At 33.5% G+C, this 27285-nt stretch overlaps 2 protein-coding genes across 2 annotated transcripts; both read right to left on the reverse strand.

The window, feature by feature from the left end:
* Positions 1–4055: 4055 nt before the first annotated feature.
* Positions 4056–7143, reverse strand: LOC108483776 (uncharacterized). Its single transcript, XM_017787348.2, has 5 exons — positions 6247–7143; positions 6096–6153; positions 5911–5994; positions 5688–5823; positions 4056–5223 (listed from the first exon to the last, which is right to left on the reverse strand). The coding sequence occupies exons 1-5, from the start codon at positions 6896–6898 to the stop codon at positions 4930–4932; spliced, it is 1224 nt and encodes a 407-aa protein (XP_017642837.1). The 5' UTR covers positions 6899–7143; the 3' UTR covers positions 4056–4929.
* Positions 7144–25382: 18239 nt separating this feature from the next.
* LOC108481040 (protein ALTERED XYLOGLUCAN 9-like) lies at positions 25383–26981 on the reverse strand. The gene has a single exon (XM_017784210.2). The coding sequence runs from the start codon at positions 26767–26769 to the stop codon at positions 25663–25665; it is 1107 nt and encodes a 368-aa protein (XP_017639699.1). The 5' UTR covers positions 26770–26981; the 3' UTR covers positions 25383–25662.
* Positions 26982–27285: the final 304 nt, after the last annotated feature.

Raw genomic sequence — 27285 nt, forward strand, 5'->3', positions numbered from 1 at the left:
AAAAAAGTGGAAGGGCTAAAAGCGCAATTAGCCCTTCCGTTAAAAAAACACGCAGATCCTAGGAGGGTCGGGCCGAGTCGATCTAGTCTAAGTCAAAACGACGTTGTTTTGGGGTTTAATGGCCAACCCCAAGATGACGTCATTTTGGAGGGCTATAAAAGGCCCATTTTCTTCAAAAAAAATCATTTTTGCACTTAAAAGGAAAGAAAAAAAAAAGAGAGAGGGAGAAGGTGGGTGATTTCCGGCCACAAGGCCGGTCAAGTCCGGTCATGGGACATTGCATTGTCGGCCATTGCTTGCGCCATCAGACACGGCAAACCGAACCTCAAAAAACCCTTTTCGGTAATTCTAAAATGGGTAAGCTTCTTTCTTTTATTTTTACTTTCGTATAAAAAGCAAAATAAAATTAAAAGGAAAACAATAAACAAACAAAGAACTTAAAACGAGAATAGACAAAGGAACCTCTTTTGCTTTGATCTTCGATTAATCTCCAAAAAAAAAAAAGAACCAGTCTCTCCAAAAAACTAGCCTTTACAATAACTCTTCTCCTTGATTACTCTCCAAAAAAACCTCTCCAAAAATCCTTTACAATAACTTTCTCTCCAAAAACTTTTTTTCTCTCCTTCTCTAAATACAAAATATGAGAAGGCTTATATAGCCATTTACAAAATATTTTTTTTATTGTTTATGTCTTCATTTATAGGTACAAGTGGTGGTGGAGCAAGTGTGGCTAGTGGAGTAGGTAGTGGAGCAAGTGTGGCTAGTGGAGTTGGTGGTGGAGCAAGTGTGGTTAGTGGAGTTGGTGGTGGCAAAGGCTAGGATTTAGTTGAGAAAAGTTTAGGTTGTGGGCTAGGGTTTTTTTATTTTGATTTGGGCTTAGGGTTTGGGCCATTGGGATTTTGATGTAAATTGGGCTTTAGGTAGTTAAGATTTTGGGTTTTGGGTTTAATTTTGGTTGGTCAGGTAAGGCTAAATTGGGTTTTGATGTAAATGGGTTAAAATTGGCCTACAACATTTGCAACTGAAAATTGCATCATGAAATGTTAGTCAATCCATACCCAGGATAATATCAAATTCATTGAACGACAATAACATCAGGTCAGCAGGAAATTTGTAACCCCAAATTTTCAATGGACAATTCTTCCAAACTTTATTAATAATCACACTTTGACCTATCAGATTTGACACCCTAAAATCAAATTCAGTCAACTCTACTAGTAAATTCTTTTTTGTTACTAAAGTAGTGTATATATAAGAATGTGTTTCCCCAGGGTCAATCAATGCATAAACAGTAACATCAAAAAGAGAAAATGTACCAACGGTAACATTCAGTGTCGATGTTTCTTCTCTAACATGAATCATATAGGCTTTAGTTGGCATTCAACTTTTAGACCTAATGGTTGCATCACTTGCCTCACTACGGCTAACTCCAGATATGTTTCCAGGTCTTGATTTCTTATCCCTCTGAGAAACAATCACTAGTCTGGCAATCTGTTCTGAACCTGACTGGGCTTTATTTAGACAATCTCTCAAAAAATGCTCAAATGAACCACATCAGAAACATGATCCTTTTTTTAGTCTACATAAACCGAAGTGATTCTTGCCACAATACTCGCAAACTGGTGTGTCTATTTTTCGAACACTATCAGCACTCGCTATTGATGTAGCTTGATTCTTTGAGTAATTATGTCTGGGTATACTTTTTCTCGGGCTTCTGGCAATAAAAATAGATTGACTTTTAAAATCTTTTGTCATTTTTTATGGAGGAGCTAAAAAAGTTCTGGTTACATTTCTCTTGCTTGTGCTTTCACTTTTAGTTTTAGCACGTTTCTTCTTGATCCAAATTTCTTCCATTTTCTGGGCAAGCTCAAACAATACCACAAATTTTTTTATTTCAATGCACCCACCATCGCTTGAATATTTTCATTTAAACCCTACTCAAAACGAGTACACATCTTTGCCTCTGAATATATATGATCTCAAGCATACTTACTCAGACTGACGAATTCACATTTGTATTCCAAAACAGACATATTTCCCTGTTTCAAGTCCATAAATTCTCCTTTCTTCATTTCCAAAGACATCTTAATATATTTTCTTTTTCAATTCAGTCTAAAAGAAATCCCATGTTACTCAGTCTTTCGAAACTACTAATGTCCGAGTAATCCACCACTGATATGCTTTTTCTTTTAGCAAAGATACGACACATTTCAAACTGTCATCAGGGGAACAAGCTAGCTCATCAAGAACCTGTTGAGTATTTTCTAAACAATACTTGATTTTCGCAGGCTCATCATTATACAACCCTTGGAATTCTTCTGCTCTACATTTATGAATCTTATTTATAGACGGTTGCTTAATAGTTACCTAATTTGAGCTTTGAGGATGAAAGGGTGTTGGGGGAGGCATATTAGGGGGCAGAGGTTGTGGAGCCATTAGGTTAGCTTGCACAAATTGAGCAAACCATTCATTCATTATCTGGAAAAATGCGTCACAATCCTTACTTCCAGGTATATGAGATACATGTTATTGTGGCATGTATTCTCTAAACTCAATACATATTACATTTAGTCTTAAAATCAACTAAATCATAGCTCTGATACCACTAAATGTAACAACCCTCACTCGTCTATATTTTCATTACCGAAATCGAGTTACGGGATGCTAGTAAATAAAAGAACCAGAACGTACAATTTAATTCAAGTATTTTATTCAAAACAATCTTAAGTCATCAATTCATCAAACAAATCATGTCTTGCATACAATTTTGAACTTAATTTGAGCTTACGAAAGCTCTAAAATTAATTTCGAAACAAATAGTAACTAATTTAAAACATTTCAGAAAATATTGGGCAAATGTGTAAAACAAGGTTACACGGTCATGTGGCCAGGCCGTGTGATAGGCTGAGGATGTATGGACCTAAATGTAAAATCTTACAATCATTCACACGGTCGTGTCGCCAGGCCGTGTGAAAGACTGTGATCGTCTTTAACCAAAACCACCAAGATCATACAAAGCACACGGTCGTGTTACTTGCTCGTGTGTGACACATGGTCGTGTGTTAGCTCGTGTGTGACAAAATATGCCTTTTAAATCAAGTCACACAATTGATTAAACTACTTATGCCATAAACAAGCATTTAACCGTTCATTAGACTTATGCAAAATGCACCAAAAGCATACCTAAACATGTCAATTTCCTAATTTTAACCAATATGCCTTCATAGGCACCATCACAAGCATTAGACACAAGCCATTATAATCCATACATTATCCATGATTCAATTCATAATATAAGTAAACCATATGCATGTCATATTCCTAACTTTACCATAGTCCAAACATCATTTCATCAAGTTAACATATAGAGATACATGTTTATAAGCAAAATCAACCTAAACCAAAACATATAAAATTGTCATTACTTAAGCTTGCCATTCACATTTGCAAATATCATTCATCATTTACTTAAGTTACCATATGCACATGTACATATATATTCAAGCTCAGCAATGCCAAAAACACAAGCACATACTTTACATTTCAAGCATTTAACTCTCCTATGTACATGCCACAAATAACCAAGCTTGAACATTCAAAAGTCTACCGACTCGAGAGACAGTTATAAATTTAATTTTTCATCTTGGTGTATCATAATATAGTAGTGTATATTTTAAAATTGCTTAATGATTAATTTTTATGCATTAAAATATAAAAAAAAATAATCCTTCCTTCTTCTTCTTTTTTTCCTCTCGCTTAAAATTTATTTTCTTTTATCACTTCTTTGCTTTTTCCATCAATCCATCCACTCAACCAAATACCCACGTTATTAATAGAGTATAAAATGTTGATTGATAATTTTCTATAATATTATGGGTCTATAACTGTAAATCGTGTTTGTTTATATTTTATTCTATTTGTTTAAAAGATGAAAAAAGAAGTCATATATGACATGGACTAATCATTGACTTGAACAATATCGTAACATTCCACTATATATAATTGAGAGAGAGAAGGTATGAAAAGGACAGTGGGCACATGGCATGGGGACCTACTTGTCTTTTCAACTTAACAATTTAATAATTATATGAAGTGTATTTACTAAGCAAATACAGCAAAATCACATGAAAAATTATCAAACAAACATCACTCAAAACTGGAAAAATCCACACCATATCCAAGACCAAGACCCAGTCGGGGTATTAATATTCCCCCCAAAGCCAAATTCCACGCAATAGATTAGGAAAAAGCACAATAAAAATAAAAGAGAAACTTAATTACAACTCAAACCCCCAAAATGAAAATGAATATGAAAAAGGGAAAGCAGGTGGTCCAATACAAGGTATAGGATCTGATGCAGTGGAAGCAGTAGTCGACCACAGGCTGTGCTGTTTAGAAAGCAAAAATATATATAATTATGCCAATATCACATGTATTCAAAAGCAACTGACATCCCACACATGCTTCTGCACCCCACCCCCACCCACACCCTACCCATTTGCATTTGCATTTAAGCATTGAACTTGAACTTGCACATGCACTTGCACATGCACTTTGCCCCCCACTCCCACCCCACAACCTATCTAATTCCAATCCATCTTTTCTTATCTCTAATCATCTTTTTTCTTTTTCTTTTCTTTTCTTTTCTTTTCTTTTATAGCTAAGCAAATCCAAACCTTCACACCGTTTCTTGAGTCACAAGTCACAAAAACCTTTTCTACTACATACATACATACATATATGTTTAATTATTATCATCATTCATGATAATCACACAAAAGACGAGGAAAAGAGGGGGAAAAAAAAGGGTTTTAATTAGTTAGAAATTGGGTTTTAGTTACGTATATGCATCTGGGCTACTGCTTTGATGTCGTCCCATGCAATGCATTATTGTTGCCTGGATATGTCTAAATGTCAATTCATAATCATCTACAAATCAGGGAGTGAGTGGACCGGTGGCCTTTGGATGGCTAACAAGGCGCAAGGGAGGTGCCTGTGGCATGTGATGAGGTGGTCGTTGGTTAGACCGGCGGCTTGCATGAAGGAATGGACCACCGTTGGTCCAACAAACCTAAACCCCCTTCTCACCATGTCCTTGCTTATGCTCTCAGACTTTGATGTCTTAACTGGGATCTTGTGATCGAATTTGTATTGCGTCGACATCGGCTTGTGATTCACAAATCCCCATATATATTTGTCAAATGATCCAAACTCCCTCTTAACCTGCACTCATATAACATAACACCAATTTTATTTTTTTTAAGTATTGGATAAATAAAATGCATGTGAGGTGTACTGATCAGTGATCATCAAACTGTCTATGTAATCATGGGCCATGGCTCCCTTATTACGTTACTTTGGGAAAGAAAAAGAGTAATTTTCACATTTTCCTTTTATATTTGTATGGGTAATGTGGGGTCAGTACATGAATCGATCGTTCAAGCTTCAAGAGGACTTTGAGAACAGCTAACTTGCAAACTTATTCCTATCACCAACTTTCCACAACGTAGGAGGACAAGTAAAACTAATAATAAACTAGCAACCAATCTCACATATGTACACACACACAAATCCAAAACAAGAAAGTTATTTTTGGAGTTTGAACTTTGCACTAAGCATATGCTTTTTGAAAGTAATAACGTAAACTGATTGAAAATGAAAGATTGATGAAAAGAGTAATTAATTACCTCAAGAATACGGTTGGCGTTGTCCACAACACCTCGAACTCTGCTTATGTCAATCCCATATTCAGAGCTAATTGTGGTCATCTGTTTTTCAGTGAAGTTGGCTACAGTTTCTGCATCAAACCCTGAAAATGCATCCCTGTGAACATAAAATTTTGTTAGTCTTGGAACTACAACAATAATAATACTTTGTTATTGATTAGGGAAGACTGAAATTAGTGATCACCTGAAATCTTGACGTTTCTTCAAGATTGAAGTCCAATCCGAGCCTACTTGAGCACCACTTAGAACCAACAACTCGAAGAGCATGCTGTAGTATCAAGTTTAAGATTATTGAAAAAAAAAACATTTTAGTGGCTTTGATATGTTTAAAGATATAGTAAGAGATGGACAAAGAGATTTTATTTTTACCTATCGTCATGGATTGGAACTCCCCATTCTTCGTCATGGTAAGCCACATAGATAGGATCTAAGATTGAATTGTATATGATTTTAGATGTAAAATCATTTAATTTCTATGAAATTTACTGAGTTTGCAAGTAAAAATTACTATAAGAAGTACCTGAGTTGGGCGTAATGAAACTGCACCTCTTCTTTTCCTCGGCAGGCTTGGTATTGTCGAGAGGAACAACCTTAGATTCAAATTTGGCCGATTTTGATCTTCCATAGTGTGCAATTTTCATCTTTCTTTGTGCTTGTTGAAGAGCTACCTGTTCCCTCCTGACTGCAGCAATACTTCCTGGAGCCTCAACCAGCAGAGAAGAAGAATAACTCAATGATGGCTCAATATAAGAAGATAATCCATTATTCCCCATACCCTCTTTGAAACTTTTGGATTTCTTCCTATCCAAGGTTTTTGTGGTGTTTCTGGGAATGGCAACCTTTTCAGAACTTGAGTTCAACGCATTGGGATCACTCCATCGCTTGGTGGTGGTGAACTTTGAGCTTGGGGATAAAGGCGGTGTGAGTGAGGCCTTAGCCCTGCTACCATTGGCAACAGTTGTAGTACTGGTGGCTGATGGCGTAAATGGTAGTGATGCAGGTGGTGGAGGAGAGATGGGTGGTATTTTTTTCAAGGAATTACGACGATCAAGGCTAGGAACACGATTACAAGTAGGCTGAAGGACAGGACGCCCATTGATCCGGGCGACAGCAGGTGGTGTTATTTCAACATGAGTGGTGCCTGTGGTCACCTTAGCCTTAGAGGTACACATATTTCTTTTTGTTCTCTTTTGTGAGATGTGAGAAACGGAATTAATGTAGTGTAGGGGTGCAATGCAACAAGAAGAGTAATGATGGAAGGGAAGGGAGGGAGGGAGTGAATAGAGAAGGGAAAGGTGGGGTTATATAAAAGGGGAGAAAGTGGGGACGGGAGGAAGAAGAGAACATGGGGAGGTTGGGTTCTGCCATACAACCTCTTGTGAAGGGCATTACTTTTTGGTAACTACACCACGAGGGGTGACTTTCCTAGCCACTTGGTATTGGTTATTATTAATAATAAAATAATTAATGCAAATCATAAGTTGATTATTGTTGATACAACTTAGAATAGGGGGAGAGAATCATGGAAGATAGATAGAGTAGGCAAGGCAGGGGATTTGTTGGGTGGTGGTGTTCTGTTGTGTTTTTGTATTGTTGGGGCTGGCTGGCTGGCTGGCTGGATGTAGTTAACCTTGGGAAGCTTCCCTTATATGATATCTAGTTTCATATGACATGTAAATGTAATGAGGGATATAATAGTAAATGGGGGTGTGAATGTGAAGGCCAGGGAGGGAATTCAGGTGGGGTGGTGGATAAGGGAAGGTTAGTATGGAAGAAAAAGACTAATCGTTGGTGTATTCTTTTTAGCTGGATGTGAAGTTGCAGTGCAGCACAGGAGGAATCTCCCTCACCTTTTCAGGGAATTTCACAAAACTTTTCAGAGGAATAATCTGGTTGGTATTCTTCATTTGTTAATAAACCCGTCGATTACAAGTCCAAAACCATCTTTTATATTTGGTAAACCCTTTAATTCTACAAAGGAGATTTTATAGCCATTATTTGTAACCAATTGAAAATGGGACGACATGTACAACTAGAAACTAACATACTTATCTATAACTCTATAATCTATAATTCTGAGTCATACTATTAATTAAAAAATTATACCACGTAGTTGAATACAACTAATTGATAGTTGAAATTCAATTCACGGTTTAGGGTTGTGATTAGAATTGTGAAGAGAAATCATGAATATCAATCATATGACATACCTAGATTTTTGACCCCTGCAACAGATTCTTTTTTTTCTTTTTAATTTCATACTAAATCTTATATCATGATATGGAATAATAAATTCTATTGAAAACTTTCTGCTTAAAATTTTACATAAAGTTTATGTACAAATGGAACATATATAATGGATAATTTTAAATCTTAAAGTTCAGTTATTTTAAATAATTAATTAAATAAAAATTTTAATTGAGAGGTTTAATGAAATTATATCCATTTATTTTGATTTAATTTTCTAAAAATTATATCTATACTATTATTTAAGCCCTAACTAAATTAGTGTCATAAGTCAACCGAGAACTAACTCGGTTAGAAAAATTATGAAAATGTCATCCCGTAATTAAAATAAATATTATTCAAAGGTATTTTAGCCTTTATATTTAATATATATGCATATCTTCATATTTGAACACATGCTAATAGCATTGGTAAAACTTTAAATTTACCATCTAATCAAAGTTTTATTTTATTTTTATTATGTACATTTTACTACCTTCATTAAGTGTATACTATACTATCATTTAAGCCTATGATTGTGTTGCAGGTGTCACGAGTCAACCAACCCCAACTCAGTTAAAAAAATTACGAAAACTTATTTTCGTGATTAAAATAAGTCGTGTTCTTCAAAGGTATTTTAATATTTTTATTTTAAAATAATAATAATAAAATATGCATGTGGATGGATTTGCACCCACGCCAATAGTATTAGTAAAATCTTAAATTTACCACTCAACTAAAATTTTACTAGAAACTTTATGACAAGTGTACGCATGTGGAAACTATGTATTTAGAACATAGATTTATGATTAAAAATTAGATTGAATTGCATATATTTAAGTATGGTTTGTATTTAAAATTTTGGTTTTACTTACAATTTAATCTAATTTTTATTTTAATATTGTACATATTTCATGTATTATTAATTAATTTCAAACCATACTTTTCATCATTTATTGTATATTACTTTTAAATACAAATTTTAGTTCTAAATATGTTAACTACAACAAAACAGGCTTATGGTGACACTTTTTTTACTTAGAAAGACGCAGAAAAGGTAAAAATTTAGGTGAATAACTATTATCAATTACAGTTATCACACATTATTTTAAATAAAGGTAAAAATTATTACCATGTAAAAATTAAATATATTTAAAATTATGTTCCATCAATTTTATTTAGTTTTGGAATCAAAGCTTAATTAGAAGATCCTATGATATATATTAGAAATCACATTAAATCCATAATTAGATATGCTTTAGTTAAAAAAGAGGAAATCAAAGTTTACAAATAGAATTGTCTCAGATGAAACGTATGATTGAAGAATTGTCGCAATATGTATAAGTTTTGCAATGATAAGGACATGCGAAAAAAATCCAAATGAAAAGTTCATAAAGTCCCCGCGATCCTTTAAACCCCAAAAAGTAGCCAGATGAATCTAATGAAAGAAAGACTAAGAACCCTTTTCATAATGTTAGACCTAGAAATTTTGTAGCAAGTGATGGATTGGAAGAGTAGTTGTTGCATGACTTAGAAGTGAGTGGTAGAGGAGTAAAGGTCTAAACAATTAATTTCCATGAGAAGATACATATTGAGGACTATTTGGATTGGGAAGTCATGGTAAAATATTATTTTGAGTGGGAGCCCATAATTGAAACTAGAAGAGTTTTATTTGTGAAGTTAAAAGTAAAAAGTAATGCACTTCAATGGTAGGAGAGGATCAAGGAATAGCGATCCTTTCAAGGAAAGCAAAAAGTTAGAAGTTGTGAACACATGAAAGGAAAGATGCAAGAATAAATTCAACCAAAAAATTATGCTATGGAATTTTATAGAAATTAAATTTTATCTACCCAAACAAATTGTTAAGTATTGATTTCTACACTGAGCCTTGTGATATTTATAACAATAAGCTCTTTGTAGAAATTATATATGTGCTTTGTATGAGGTAGTTTAAGTCAACCTCAGCTTCCTACTGAACAAACCTTTTTTGTTATTCTCGAACTCGAATTGCTTTGAGTATGGGCTCAAACAAAACGAACCAAGTGCATAAAATGAAATATTTTATTAACTTTCAGTAAGAAAGGTAATTCTCTTCATAAATAAATAAAAACTATGAGTTTTTTCTTGAAAAAAAATTATTCTACACAAATAAATTGTCATTATTTTCGACATAGTAATGGTGCTCTCAAAGTTATGTAAATAGGTTAGCTCATAATTCCTATTTATAGAAAAATGGTACAAGAGTTATGTTTGAATAAGGTTTAACTAAATAATATTACTTTAATAGAAAATATAAATTCTACTTGAAGTAGAACAAGGGAGCACCGGCATGCCTTAAAAAATACTAGGGTTTGTCACCCCTTACATTAATCTTTGGATCTTTCATATATTAGGTACTATTATATGTGTTATTTAGACTTTTATCCAACACTTATAATCAATAACTATTTTCTATTTCCCAAAACATTATTTTTTAATCAATTAATTTAATTAATTAATTTAACTTAATTAATTTTCTAATTAAGTTCTCAACCCAATTCTAATTTCGTTAAAGTCATGACGATTTTATTATATTAGAATTTATGAGGAAATATATTTAATTGTCTCATTAAACAAATCATCAATGACTAATTATTTTAATTCTCACTTCAAACTTCAATTATTTAATTACAATTAATTAAATATTAATTTAAAGAAATCAAATTAATTTATAAGTCATCTTTTGTACTCAAGTAGAAAATGCACTCCTTACAAATAATGATACCTACTATATATTTCTCTTACTTCATCATTTTCATTCATTCCGTATTATTTGTTTTACATGCAATTTGTTTCAGGTTACTCTGAGTTAGCAGAGGAACCGGTTGGACATATATAATTAGAGCTCAAATAATTTGTAGTTAAGTTTTGTCTTTTCACATATTAATTACAACATTATTTAACCATTGAGTCATCTCACTAAAGTATCATGATTGAACTCCCCCTTATCATATACCATTGCAAAAGTTACTCAATAAGTGATAATCCAATGACTTTGTCATAAGTGTGTTACCCTTATAGGATATCCTTAATCTTTTGGGGATAAATCTGTTCTCCCAATATGATATTATTTTATCTCATGGTAACCATTATATCTTTTTTCATAAAAAGTCAATTACTAACAAATAGTAATTAAATCATTTATCTATAAGACAAATGACCCATAGCCATGTTACTTTTCATCTATCATGTAATGTCGATGATCAAGAATAGCCTATTATACCTAATATTGTTCAAGCGACAACTCCGGATTAAGACAATATTATTTAACCTCCCAATAAAGTACAAGAAATTGTTCCAGAAGAACAAATTCTACAACCTCAAAAACCAATGTCATTAAGAAGATCTACTAGAGAAAGAAGAAGTGCAATACCAAATGATTATATTGTATTTCTCTAAGAACATGAAGTTGACCTTGGAGTGATGGAAGATGATCCAGTCAACTTCCATCAAGCCATAGAAAGTTCTAATTCTCAAAAGTGGATAGATGCCATTAATGAATAGATAAAAGTATATGAAAAGCAATGATGTGTGGGACCTTGTTCCATTGCCAGAATAAACGAAACTCGTTGGTTGCAAATAGATATTTAAAATCAAGAAGGATTCAAAAGGCAATGTGGAGAGGCACAAGGCACGTCTTGTTGCTAAAGGCTTTACACAAAAAAAAAGACATAGAGTATAAAAAAACTTTCTCTTCGATTGCATCAAAAGACTCTTTTAGTATTATGATAGCTTTAGTGGCACATTTTGACTTTGAGCTACATCAAATGGATGTTAAGATTATGTTTTTGTAACGTCCCCCTACCCGAGACCGTTGCCGGAGTCAAGCAGGAGACATTACAAAACTTATCTTAGCACTTAAACAGTTTTCGTAGTAAACTATCCATCTGCATCACGGTCGCTAAAAAAATCATATCTCGAGTTACAAAACTATAAATCTAATTCCGTAAATTTTCCCTGAAACTAGACTCATATATCTACTTACTAATTTTTTTCTAGAATTTTTGGTCAAGCCAATTAGTATAGTTTATTAGAAAAAGTCTCCCCTGTTTTAGGGTTCGGCTACTCTGACCCTTGTGCACTACGAATCAAATTTCTTCCTGTACAGAAATCCAATGACTATGAAATTTGTTTCAATTAAAAATAGACTCAATAAGAAATCCATACATATAAAGTTTGAGTCCTAATTCTTAATACACAATTTATGGTGAATTTCTAAATTCGAAATAGGGAATCCAGAAATTGCTCTAACCCTATTTCACCAAAACGTAAATATCTCATAAAATACAACTCTTTTACCTATTTTGTTTCTTCCATATAAAAATAGATTCATTAAGCTTCAATTACATATTTTAGTAATCATCTAATTCACTTTATACTATTTTTGGTATATTTTCAAAGTTGGACTACTGTTACTGTCCAAATCTGTTTTAGTATAAAATGTTGATAACTAAGTTTATAACATCTTCATTTCTTCTCTCTGCAATATTTACCAACACTTCCTCTTATTACTCTTCACTAACATATCAAAACATACTATACATAAGGTTTTGGTAACATTTACAAAACATACCAAAATATCACTTAACAACTTAGATACTTTCAAAATGACCAAAAGACATCCTAGGTACAATGCCATTTTCCAAAAAGATAGAAACTTCACCAATTTGAGTTCGGGGATCGGCTTGTATACCGAGTCCTTATACTTTCGTACCTAGCCTGCGCACGGAAACAAACCGTACGCTGAGAATACTCTCAGTGGTATTTCTATAAACAATAGCTTAATCAACTTTAAAACATGGTAATTCAAACACATTATTGCTATTATTCAATATCAATCAGTACTTTAATAATCTTTACTTTATTTACCCTTATTAACATAACTCAGACACTAACGGATACACGGATCCAACCCACACTCCGGGATAAGCACATAGTGCTTCATCGGAACAAATCCGGAACTTTAACATTATAGCACACAAAGCACTTCATCGGAACAAATCCGGAACTTTAACAGTAGTCGACATATAATGTCTCATCGACTCAATGTCGGAATATCCCAATACTTCCAATTCCTATGACATGTCAACTATATCCGACTAGCCCGACACTGTTAATAGGGTATGCAAAATCACATTCATTTCAATATGGTAAAAATACTTACCTCATTCACATTTTCATACAATATCAATATCAAATATAGCAATAACGATTAAGCTCGGTTTATAGAAATACAAACCACTATTTATCGAATTTAATCGATATCTTCGTTCACTTTCTCTTTTCCTTCTTTGATGACGATCCGGTGCTACGTTTGCTACTAACAATCATACAATTAAAATCATCAATATACTAATTCATAAAACACATTTTCACTTTTTATCAAACTTTTACAAAAATTCTAATTTCGTCCTTTTTCCATTACTAATCTTTTTCTTTAACTTAAGCTTCATATTCTCTTTTAATCAACTCATTAACAATTTCTAACTCATAAAATTCATTATAAAACATAAATTTTGAGCTCTATTCAACTTAATCCCTATTTAAACCTAACTTAGAATTCTTTTAATAAATCACTCAATTTTCACTTCTAACTTCAATTTCTATCAATTTAACCCATAAAACCTCAATTTATTCAACTAAATCAATATCTAAAATTTTCTATTTTTCTTCATTTTAACCTCGTACATGTAGAACTTTGAATTAGGCATCCATAAACATAAAATTATAAGAAAATAAGCTAAAACATCTTACCAATCAAGCTTTAGGGCTTTAATCCTCAAATTTCCCTTTTCTATTTCTTTCTTTCTTTCTTTCTTTCTTTCTTTCTTTCTCACGCTTGCTCTCTCGTAACTCTTTCTATCTTTCTTTCTTTCTTTCTTTCTTTTAACTTACTCATAAATCTATATTCAATATAATAATATTAATAATATAATATTATTCTAATAAAATAACTTAATCTATAAGAAAAACTACTTTAACACATTTAATATCTTTACCAACTATTACACATGTTATATCATACATTCACACACATGGCACTTAGGGTCTAATTGCTAGATTAGTCCCTTTACTAATCTTTAATCTATAATTAAACTTTTATACCGTATGCAATTTAGTCATTTAAACTAAATTCAAGCTACTTCACTTAATTAAACACTAAATAACCATTCAACTATAATTCATAAATATTTCTAATAAATATTCATGAATTAATTTCACAGAAACAATACTCAAGACTCAATTTTCGATACCGTAACTTTCGATTCATTACAATTCTCTCCCCTTTAATAAATTTCGTCCTCGAAATTTACCTGAAAAGAGATGGGGGTATTGAGATCTCATCGTTTCTTCTGGTTCCCATGTAGCTTCTTCAACACTGTGACTTCGCCATAGCTCTTTTACTAAAGGAATACGTTTATTACGTAATTCTTTTACCTCTCGTGCTAGAATCTCAACTGGTTCTTCTTCATACGATAAGTCAGGTTGAATCTCTACATTCTCGGTCGTAATAACATGTGAAGGATCCGATCGATATCTTCTTAGCATAGAAACATGGAAGACATCATGCATTTTCTGTAGTTCAGGAGGTAAGGCCAATCGATACGCTACAGGTCCAATTCTCTCAATAACTTCGTAAGGCCCAATAAAACGAGGACCTAATTTTCCTTTTTGACCAAATCTTAGAATTTTCTTCCAAGGTGAAACCTTTAAAAATACTTTATCCCCGACTGAGTATTCAATATCCCGTCGTTTCAAATCTGCATACGATTTCTGTCTATCAAAAGCAGTTTTCAATCTTTCCCGAATTTTCTTAATTATACTTTCCGTTTCTTGAACCAATTCAGGTCCAATCATCTTCTTCTCATTCGATTCATCCAACATACGGGTGATCGGCATCTTCGCCCATACAAAGCCTCATACGGTGCCATCTCAGATACTTGATTGAAAACTATTATTATATACAAATTGGCTAATGACAAATAATATTCCAGTTAGACTCAAAATCAATCATACAGCTCAAGCATATCTTCTAAAATTTGTATTACCCGCTCAGATTGACCATCACGTGGATGAAAAGTCGTACTAAAGTGAAGTCGAAAACCGAAAGATTCATGTAATTGCTTCCAAAACCTTGACGTAAACCTTGGATCTCTCTCGAAATTATTGATTTTGGAATACCATGTAATCTAATGGTTTCTAACATAAACCTCAAAGAAGTTTCTTTAACGACCAATCGGTTCTCACAACTAAGAAATGAGTGACTTCGTAAGTCGATCAACTATTACCCAAATAGCATTATTTTTACTTGTAGACGCCAAGAATCCCGCCACAAAGTCCATCGTTATTCGGTCCTATTTCCATTCGTGAATATTGATAGGTTGAAGTAATCTTGATGGAACTTGATGTTCTCGCCTTCACTCGTTGACAAGTCAAACACTTTGCCACATATTCGTTATATCCTTTTCATTCCCTACCACCAATATAATTCACGAAATCACAATACATTTTATACCTCCGTGATAAAATGCAAATGGACTATTATGAGCTTCTCAAGAATTAACTTTTCAACTCGTAATTATCCTAATGCAAAGTCGATTCAAATCTTAGACAACCATTTCCATCAATTCTAAAATTTTATGTTGTACCATTCTGAATCATCTCTCTTTTCCTTAACAACTTATCATCTTCTAACTATGCTGATCTGATTCGATCAAACATTACTGGCTTTATTCTTAATTCAGTCAAAAGACTTCCATCTTCAGTGATACTAAGTTGTGCAAACATTGCTCGTAATTCAATCGCAGTTTTTCTACTCAGTGCGTCGGCTACTACATTAGCATTCCCTGGATGATAGTCTATGACAAAATCATAGTCTTTCGAAGCTCTATCCAACGCCTTTGTCTCGATTCAATTCTTTTTTTAAAGCAGATACTTCAAACTTTTATGATCCAGATAAACATAGCACTTTTCACCATAAAGATAGTGCCTCCAAATCTTCAAGGCAAAATTACACTTCTAATTCTAAATCATGAGTTGGATAGTTGCGTTTATGCGGTTTCAGCTTAGTGAAGCATAAGCAATGACTTTTCCGCTCGCATCAAGACACATCCATCCACTCAATGAAGCATCACTGTACACTACAAAATCTCTTTCTGATTCTGGTAAAGTCAACACCGGTGCCTCTATTAACATTCATTTTAATGCTTCAAAACTTTTCTAACATTGCTAATTCCAAACAAATGGAATATTCTTCTATAGTAGCTTGGTCATCGGTAAGGCTATCTTTGAAAATCCGTTGACGAATCTTCGATAGTAACTAGCCAATCCGAGAAAACTTCGTACCTCTGATACATTCTTAGGAACTTTCCACAGAATAACTGCTTCAATCTTCTTTGGATCCACTCTAATTCCATTCGCTGATACGACATGACCAAGAAACACAACTTCTGATAACCAGAATTCACACTTGCTCAATTTTCCATACAATTGCTTTTCTCGTAGTATTTGCAAAATAATTCGGATATGTTGCTCATGGTCTTTTTCTGACTTGGAATACACCAAAATATCGTCGATAAAAACTATTACAAACTGATCCAAGTATGGCTGAAAAATTCGATTCATAAGATCCATAAAAGCAGCAGGGGCATTTGTCAGTCCAAATGGCATTACTAAGAATTCATAATGCCCATACCTCGTACGGAATACCGTCTTCAATATGTCGCACTCTTTTACTTTCAACTGATAGTATCCCGACCTCAGATCAATCTTTGAAAATACGAAAGCTCCTTTCAGTTGATCAAACAAATCATCTATTCGGGGAAGTGGATACTTGTTCTTGATAGTCAATTTGTTGAGTTGTCGATAATCAATACACAACCGCATCGACCCATCTTTCTTCTTAACAAATAACATTGGAGCTCCCCATAGTGATGTACTAGGTCGTATAAAACCTCTGTCCAATAAGTCTTGCAACTGTACTTTTAATTCCTTTAGCTCAAGAGGTGCCATACAGTGACGGAGGTATCGATCACGGATCAGACTGGTAGACTTCAATCACAAATTCTACCTTTCGATCGGGGGTAATCCGGTAATTCCTCGGGAATACATCAAAATTTCACATACAAATCAATTTTACTACATCGACTTTCAACTGAATCCGAATTAATCACATATGCTAAGAAAGCATTACAACCTCGATGAAGAAGCTTGCTAGCTTTAATGGTCAAACAATACGAATTGATCCACTAGTCCGAATACCATTTACTTCAATCGTATCTTCACTTTCATTCGAAAAATAAACTTCTTCTTATAATATCTAAAATCACTCCATGTTCGATAACGGTCCATTCCCAAAATAACATCAAAGTCGCCAAATGGCATAATCAACAGATCAACAGGGAATATTCTATCTTGAATCATTAACGAACATCTTTGACATATATGGTTCACTAAAGTAGTTTGTCTCAATGGACTAGACACTTCTATCATAACTTTAGACAATTCGGACTCTAATTTTTTGTCTCAACTACTTTCAGATTAACATATGAATGTGATGACCTGAGGTCTATTAAAGCATAAACGGTGTGAATTCAATAAGAATATACCTGTTACCACATTGTGAGCATCTTTCTCTTCTCGAGTCTTACAACATACGCCGAAATGGAGCTCTAGCTTCACATTGTTGTGTAGCACTCTCGAGAGTTCTTCTAGTACCACCTCTAGCAACGAACTACTTGGCCGATCCCGACCTTTGGAAACAAATTCAGATCTTTGCACTACTGTCGGTGTTGTTCTAGATATCTTTGGCCAATCTTTAATAAAGTGATCGGTAGCTCCACAACGGAAACAACCTCCAGTCAACTTTCTACATTCCTCTTTATGCCAGTTTCCACAATGCTCACACATTGGAATTTCAGATTCGAATCGGACTTGGACATCGCCAGAGACACATTAGTCTGTCTTTTCCGACCTCGATCACTTCTTTCCGATCGAGAACTAAATCTCCAATTACCTCGTGATTCCTTTGACCGCTTAGGCTGCGGACTTGAACTAACCATTTCGGGACGTTTTTCAGTCAAACGAGCAACTTCAGACTTTTTATCCCTTTCGAGAATTTGTTCAATCATCTTAGCTCTTTCCATTAAATCTGCAAACTCAGTGATTCTAAGAGGCATCAACTGTAGTCTAAATTCATCACGTAATCCTCTTAAAAATCTTTTACATCGGTCGGCTTCAGTCGGTACAAACTCAGTGGCATATCTGCTCAATCTTAGAAATTCTCGTTCATAATCCACTATAAGCATCTCACCTTGTTTTAGTGTTAAGAACTCTTGTCTTTTGTCCTCTATGTACATTTCTCCCAAATACTTATTTTGAAACTCTTTTTGAAAGAAGTCCCAACTTATCTGTTCCTCAAGTACATTTCGAATCACCGATTCCCACCATACTAAAGCTTCCTCTTACAAGAATGAGACAACACACACTAAGCTTTCTTGTGGTGTACATTCAAGTTGCTTCGTAACTCTCTTTGTAGTCTTTAACCAATTTTCAGAAGAGTCGAATCAATTCCTTTGCACCCAAAAATTTTGTAGCTCCATATTTTCTCAATTCTTTAATTGGAGCTCTTGGGTAGTAGGGATAGAGGACGAAAAGCATAGTTCCTACCGCTTTTGAAGGGCATCGGCGATTATTCTAAAGACTTTAGTATTATCACTTCCAACATTCGGTTGATTTCCTATTGGATTCACACTTGGAGTTGCAGACTCCGATTCATTCACATTATACGGTTCATCATCTTCACTATACATCTCTTGATCAGTATCCTCAATGCTTTTATCAGACATTCTTAATGCTATAAAACAAAAATATTCAACAAACATATCAGCATCCAATCCCAACTCAAATTTGACTCAGTAATGGCATGTACCTCTAGATTCACGTTGACATTCGATTTAGTCCTAGAACAGAATAAACCTAATTAGATCTGATACCAATCAATATTGAAACATCCCCCTACCTGAGACCGTTGCCGGAGTCAAGCAGGAGACATTACAAAACTTATCTTAGCACTTAAACAGTTTTCGTAGTAAACTATCCATCTGCGTCACGGTCGCTAAAAAAATCATATCTCGAGTTACAAAACTCGAAATCCAATTCCGTAAATTTCACCTGAAACTAGACTCATATATCTACTTACTAATTTTTTTCTAGAATTTTTGGTCAGGCCAATTAGTATAGTTTATTAGAAAAAGTCTACCCTGTTTTAGGGTTCGGCTACTCTGACCCTTGTGCACTACGAATTAAATTTCTTCCTGTACAGAAATTCAATGACTATTCCATTTGTTTCAATTAAAAATAGACTCAATAAGGAATCCATACATATAAAGTTTGAGTCCTAATTCTTAATACACAATTTATGGTGAATTTCTAAAGTCAAAATAGGGAATCCAGAAATTGCTCTAACCCTGTTTCACCAAAACGTAAATATCTCATAAAATATAACTCTTTTACCTATTTTATTTCTTCCATATAAAAATATATTCATTAAGCTTAAATTACATATTTTAGTAATCATCTAATTCACTTTATACTATTTTTGGTATATTTTCAAAGTTGGACTATCATTATTATCTAAATCTGTTTTAGTATAAAATGTTGATAACTAAGTTTATAACATCTTCATTTCTTCTCTCTACAATATTTACCAATACTTCCTCTTATTACTCTTCACTAACATATCAAAACATACCATACTTAAGGTTTTGGTAACATTTACAAAACATACCAAAATATCACTTAACAACTTAGATACTTTCAAAATGACCAAAAGACATCCTAGGTACAATGCCATTTTCCAAAAGATAGAAACTTCACCAATTTGAGTTCGGGATCGGCTTGTATGTTGAGTCCTTATACTTTCAGATTTACCTAGCTGCACGAAACAAACCGTACGCTGAGAATACTCTTAGTGGTTTTTCTATAAACAATAGCTTAATCAACTTTAAAACATGGTAATTGAACACATTATTGCTATTATTCAATATCAATCAAGATTTTAATAATCTTTACTTTATTTACCCTTATTAACATAACTCGGACACTAACGGATACACGGATCCAACCCACACTCCGGGATAAGCACATAGTGCTTCATCGGAACAAATCCGGAACTTTAACAGTAGTCGACACATAGTGTCTCATCGACTCAATGTCGAATATCCCAATACTTCCAATTCCTATGACATGTCAACTATATCCCACTAGCCCGATTAATCGTTAATAGGGTATTCAAAATCACATTCATTTCAATATGGTAAAAATACTTACCTCATTCACATTTTCATACAATATCAATATCAAATATAGCAATAACGATTAAGCTCGGTTTATAGAAATACAAACCACTATTTATCGAATTTAATCGATATCTTCGTTCACTTTCTCTTTTCCTTCTTTGATGACGATCCGGTGCTACGTTTGCTACTAACAATCATACAATTAAAAATCATCAATATACTAATTCATAAAACACATTTTCACTTTCTATCAAACTTTTACAAAAATTCCAATTTCGTCCTTTTTCCATTACTAATCTTTTTCTTTAACTTAAGCTTCATATTCTCTTTAATCAACTCATTAACAATTTCTAACTCATAAAATTCATTATAAAACATAAATTTTGAGCTCTATTCAACTTAATCCCTATTTAAACCTAACTTAGAATTCTTTTAATAAATCACTCAATTTTCACTTCTAACTTCAATTTCTATCAATTTAACCCATAAAACCTCAATTTATTCAACTAAATCAATATCTAAAAATTTTCTATTTTTCTTCATTTTAACCTCGTACATGTAGAACTTTGAATTAGGCATCCATAAACATAAAAATTATAAGAAAATAAGCTAAAACATCTTACCAATCAAGCTTTAGGGCTTTAATCCTCAAATTTCCCTTTTCTATTTCTTTCTTTCTTTCTTTCTTTCTTTCTTTCTCACGTTTGCTCTCTGTAACTCTTTCTATCTTTCTTTCTTTCTTTCTTTCTTTTAACTTACTCATAAATCTATATTCAATATAATAATATTAATAATATAATATTATTCTAATAAAATAACTTAATCTATAAGAAAAACTACTTTAACACATTTAATATCTTTACCAACTATTACACATGTTATATCATACATTCACACACATGGCACTTAGGGTCTAATTGCTAGATTAGTCCCTTTACTAATCTTTAATCTATAATTAAACTTTTATACCGTATGCAATTTAGTCCTTTAAACTAAATTTAAGCTACTTCACTTAATTAAACACTAAATAACCATTCAACTATAATTCATAAATATTTCTAATAAATATTCATGAATTAATTTTACGGAAACAGTACTCAAGACTCAATTTCCGATACCGTAACTTTCGGTTCATTACAGTTTTTCAATAGCGACATTGATGAGACGATTTATATGGGGCAACTAGAAAACTTCGTGTTTAGTGGTGCAAAGTCAAATGGTTTGCAAATTAAAGAAATTCATCTATGGGCTTAAGCAGACCTCTCGTCAATGGCATTACAAATTTCACTAAGTGATTATCTCATTCGGTTTCAAGATAAATTTAGTTGATGATTGTATATGATCAATGGGAGTAAGTATATTTTTTATAGTTTTATATGTCAACAACATACTGCTTACCAGTAACGAAATAAGCATGTTACATGAAACCAAGAGATTTCTAGCAAAGAATTTTGAGATGAAAGATCTTGGTGATGCAAATTTTGTATTAGGAATTCAGATACATCGAGATCATTCTCAAGGTATTCTTGGATTGTCACAAAAGGTTTATATTGAAAATATATTAAAAAGATTTGGTATGCAGGATTGTAAACCAGGTGATACCTCTATTGTTAAATGAGACAAGTTCAGGCTTTATCAATTCCCCCAAAAATGATTTTGAGACTAAGGAAATAAAAAAGATTCCCTATGTTGGGTCGATATTTGAGCAATTCAGGTATGGATCATTGGAAAGAAACCAAATGAGTTATGTGGTATCTTTAGAAAACCAAATATCACTTGCTCACATATCGGAGATCAAATAAGCTAAAGATTGACAGGTATACAACCTCCGATTTTATAGGATGTCAAGATAGCATGAAATTTACATCATGTCTATCTGCTTGTCGAAGGAGTTGTCTCTTGGAAGCGTGTTAAGCAAACACTCACACCTCCTTCCAATGGAAGTTGAATTCATAACATGTTATGAGGCATATAACCATAGAATATAGATGTGAAATTTTGTCACTAAACTGCAAATTATGGATAGAATAAAAAAACCACTTAAGTTGTTTTTGTGACAAAAAGAGCACATCAAAGTTGAAGCATATAGACATTAAGTTCCTAGTTGTCAAAGTGGTCAGGTGTCTAACGAGCATATTGGTACAGACTTTATGATTGTGGATCCGCTTGCTAAGGAACTACCACCCAAGGTTTTTCATGAGCACACTACTCATATAGGTGTAATGCCATTTGAGGATATTTAATTTTAGTTGGAGTTTGTGATTTTAAATGTTTTTCTGTTATAAACACATTTTGGTTATTTCAGTTTAATCATATTTTAAGGTTATTTTTTGCAGAAATAAAGTTTATTTTATTTTTTCACACTTTGATTTGGTAAAGTTTGATCTCACTAAAGCTAAGAAAGACCATTTGGAAATAGACATGTTTAGATTACACTGCATATAATTTTCATGCTATACATCCATACTTGATCTATATCATTTGATTGTGTTAATATACATGATCAGGCATGAATTTAGTTACCATATATGTAACGAAAGTTGCTTTGGTTCTTTATTAACATAATTAATGGACAAAATTGTTTTGACTACCTTTTGAATATGATTATAAGGTTTTGAGCTCATAAGATTATATAATAAAATGTAATTATAAGATAATTAGTATATACATGTGGTCCAAGTAGAAGATTGTTCGATAATATGGACATCACATATATATAATAAGATTAATTATATGGTATTAGTTATTATAATAAAACTTTAGCCCAAATTAAAAGTGATTTAATTTAGTTAAGGCTCATTGACTTCAATTATTAAATAAAATATGAGCCAAATATATGTAGATACTAGTAACTAATTTTTAAATGATGATAGACTAATTAAAATTAATGTTAATGTGCAAAAGTTATACATTAGAGTTATGATATAAATTGCACACACATAACTTTTCTGATCAATCTTCAGAAAAGAGAGAGTTACCTCATTTGAAGTTTTCAAGAAATCAATAGATTTAGGTACACTTCCATATCTAGTTTTTGTTCTTGATGATCCAACATGATAAACACATCTAGTTTTTGTTCTTGATGATCCAACATGATAAATGGTGTGGGGGATCTAAATGCGGAAAAAATGAGGATGAAAAGATGAGTGCTAAAGCGAAAGAAAGGAAATGGACGAAATCAATAATTTCATCAGCAAGGGGGAATTGATGGACTTGCCTATACTAGGAAAAAAAAAAGTGTTGTTGATTTGGAGCTGACGGCAAATGTGCAGACTCATATCTCGATAACAAGATAAAGATGACTTGTAAGGAGGGGAAAGAAGCGTGGAGTATTCGTAAGAATCTTGGACTTTAAGCTTCTGGTTTGAATACTATAATTGATGAGCTAGTTGAGATTGAGTTGAACCATTGAAACACTGTTTTGTAATTCGGTATACGATAGTGGAAGGTATAGTGGCAAGTGTTTGATTAGCTGTGTCCGGTATATATTAAAATGAAAAGATTTCGAGGGAAAAGTAGTTAGGTGAATATCCTAACGAAATTGTTGAGTATTAGAAATGTAGTTAAGATTCTTCTACGAGAATTGAAGCTCATTGAAGTTGTGCAAAAGGAGTCAATATTAGAGTTCAGGCAAAACGACCAAGTGTGTTTTTCCACGAAATATAGTTATAGTTCTTAACGTTGATTATGTTGGTTCGAAATGCTTTTTTATTTTATTTGAGTTTTTTGGGTGTCTTAGTGCGAATTGAATTTTTTTTATTGTCAATAAATATCAGATGGGTTTTGTTTGATCTCATTAGAGATTCCTGATTTTAGAAAATGGAAATTTAGATTTTCTATTGGAAGAAATCGAAATTACAAATATGGGTTGTTTTTGAAGTTTTAATGGTGATGGTGCTTTTAAGAGGTGGTGTTAAGGAGGGTTAGAAAAATGAAGGTGACAGCGGGGGAGTTGTTCAAATGGTGTCATACGTTACAAATACAGGGATGTGTATTCTATTTTTTCAAACTGATGACTTTTGAGTTTGCCAAAACTATGATGTGGTGCTGCATCATTTGGATGAGGTAAAGTCCATAGTGGAAGGATTCAAGATTTGGGAGGCTGAGATTTTAGCCTTTTGGCGATTCTAGATCCGTTTATATTTTGGCTTGGGGGTGCTTTTCGTTTAGAACTTCGGTTCCCCAGCTCTTGATTTTGATGATTCTTTCTTATGACATTGTGCTTTGATTTTCTTTTCTTTTGTTTGGTTTTGTATTTGATGTTTTGGGTGCAGTTTTTAGATTTCAAATTTAATCATTTGAAAATCACTTATTTTTGGAAAGCTGATGATCTAAATGTATTAGATTTTGTAGCTTTTCTTTGGTTAAATTTATTTTATATTAAAGAGTTGAATCCTTAAAAAAGGGAACACCGTAGATGGAATTTAAAAATCTTACACTAACCGTAACCAATACTCACCCATCATATTTAAAACCCAACTAATAATCTTAGCAGTCTATCGATATGTCTAATAATAATAATAATAATAATAATAATAATAATGATAAAGTGGAAATTCCAAAACCACAAACAACTTAGCTATGCAATAGAAGCGATGCCTACAAATGTTCGGACCTGCACTTCTGATACAAGACAAATTGAATTATCAATTGGCATGAAGGGCTTGAACAACTGAATGAAAGATTGTTGTTTCCTGTTTTAGAATTTTGGCATTATCAAGCAACATCAGTTAAATTGAGGTGTCTTTAAGCACCTAGTGATGACATGATAACCTCTATAACTTCATTATATACAGCTTGTAGACTTACAGGTCTTGACAAAAAGGCTTCGAAGATGTTGGGTTGTTTGTCAAATTGATGCAAACCTCACTATCATGTTATATTAAAATGAAAAAACTGCTTAAAAGAGTAGAAGTACTAATTTCAGAGAACTCTGTGGGTGTTAACGTAGGATTCTCTTGGTTTACTTAAGAAAGGCTATTCAAGTAGCATCAGAAGAAACACAACCAGAAAATATCATCTATATCTATGAACATTTCTTATATGAAGTTGTCATGAAAACTACAAAATGCAATTCGGAAAAGCTATGAAATTGAATCACACTAGGGGGAATCAGCAAGATCAATGCTGCTGCTATATATTACCAAGAACAAAATTGGATGTGAATCATACAGTGTCATCAGACTATGACTATAGTATACAAGTGAGTGAATACTCGGCTTTCAATCATACGAAAATAAAACAGCAAACAAACACAAATGTTTACTTGTCTGTTAATCCAAAGACAAAGGGAATCGACATCGAGTCCCCGTGTGTGTGTCTCTCAAGGGTCAAACGCTTGCTAAGCTTGCTGTAAAATCATTGGGGCGACTTCAAAGGCTTTGATGAGATTCAATAAGCAATGCATTTAGCATGACCTGAACGGCAGCCTCATAAATGACTAAATCGTAATGCATACCATCAGATGTACATCGCGGTCCGCAATTCCAAGTCAAGGACTGGATGTCCAGCAATACCAGAGGGCCACCAGTTTGGCGTAAAAGCCTACTGTCACCAAGAGCTCTATCATAGGCATGCCATATTCTATCACTCATCTTCTCCCTTTTCTCCTGCGTATTCAACATCCCATTGATCAGCATGGGCATCCCCAGCCAAAACAAATGGGGTGACTTAATGGAGGCGGAAGCAGTGAGTGGCAACAAAGAAACCACGGAACTTTTCAACATCCGCAAGGCGAAATCATAATTTGATGCATTGTTGACATGAAGCATATGCCAAAGACCAGCCCCCATGACCATTACATCAGGGTAACTCTTTTTGGTCTTTAAACCCACCATTGAATTGGTCAAATTCACAACATAAGGCGCCCAAACAAAATCCAATTTCATACCAATTTCATGAACTAAAATGCTGTAATCACTATGCCTCTTAAACAAATCAGCTCTAACCGAGCCCATGCGTTTGGTTTGGGGACCCAAAATCAAATTTAACAAAGAGAGGGTGAAGAATCGAGCTTGGGAATCACCTGTGACCACCACCCAGGAACCATTTAACAAGTCGGAAGCATCTGATTTGGACAACTTTTGAAAGTCGCAGGCGTCATGCTTGAGGGATTTGGACCAATCCCAACGTTTCTCATACAAATTGAGAGACGATGAGACATTGTGAGTGGGGTTGAAATGCTGGAGAGAGACATTGGGTTTGACCTTCCATGCAATGTCGTTAACCAAATTGATGCACGTACTACGGTGATCAAAAACAACAACGGAAGAAACGGAGGTAACGAAATCAGAAACGGAAGGGAAATAGGGAGTCAAATGAAGGCAGACAGCCAGAGTAATGAAAAGTACACCGCAGTAAAGCAATATCCTGTTTCGGCTTAAATGCCAACCAGCCATTACCATTGGGATCAACACCACCACCACGCAGGCCGCCGCCGCTCCCAACTGCACTGCCCCAAGCATCGTCATCAGCGTCATCTTCTTTTTTTCTTTCCCCAATCATAGATCTAGTGAATTCAATGCCTTCCCTTTTTTTCCTTCCTTAATCCGCTTCCCAACAAAGGTTCTTTTTTTGTTTTTCTCAAATCTGAAATCGCATCGGCTCTTTTGCCCACCCAAAAGTAAGAACTGATTTAATTCTTTCTCTTGGATTATTTTTATCCTTATTTTACTTTCATAACTAGGAATAGAACCCCGCTTTGCGGGGCTAACTTTTATTTTTTTTAATTAAAAAATTTTAAGTTTAAAAAGTAAAATTTAATTCTCTAAAAAATATTTAGTGTTGTTTTACATTATCTTAAGTAGATTAAAATACTCATAAATGTCGATTTTTTTAAAAAATTATCTTATTAGATTGATTTTTGGGAAGTTTACACGAATAAGTCGCTTTAACGAAAACGCTTCTAGCTTGAAGCGGTTTCAAGTGGAATGCAGAAAAATGCTTCTTGCTGGAAGTGTTTTTAGTGTGTTGTCAATAAAACACTTCCAGCTGGA

The sequence above is a fragment of the Gossypium arboreum genome, chromosome 1, assembly GCF_025698485.1.
Source record: "Gossypium arboreum isolate Shixiya-1 chromosome 1, ASM2569848v2, whole genome shotgun sequence".
NCBI lineage: Eukaryota > Viridiplantae > Streptophyta > Magnoliopsida > Malvales > Malvaceae > Gossypium > Gossypium arboreum.

What these genes read in the sequence shown, in the direction of transcription:
- LOC108481040 (XM_017784210.2), bottom strand. Translation starts at nt 26,769, where the DNA reads ATGACGCTGATGACGATGCTTGGGGCAGTGCAGTTGGGAGCGGCGGCG.
- LOC108483776 (XM_017787348.2), bottom strand. Translation starts at nt 6,898, where the DNA reads ATGTGTACCTCTAAGGCTAAGGTGACCACAGGCACCACTCATGTTGAA. An exon ending in TTTCATTACGCCCAACTCAG is followed by an intron (nt 6,154 to 6,246) that starts GTACTTCTTATA and finishes ATTCAATCTTAG; the next exon opens with ATCCTATCTATGTGGCTTAC. An exon ending in AAGAAACGTCAAGATTTCAG is followed by an intron (nt 5,824 to 5,910) that starts GTGATCACTAAT and finishes TTATGTTCACAG; the next exon opens with GGATGCATTTTCAGGGTTTG.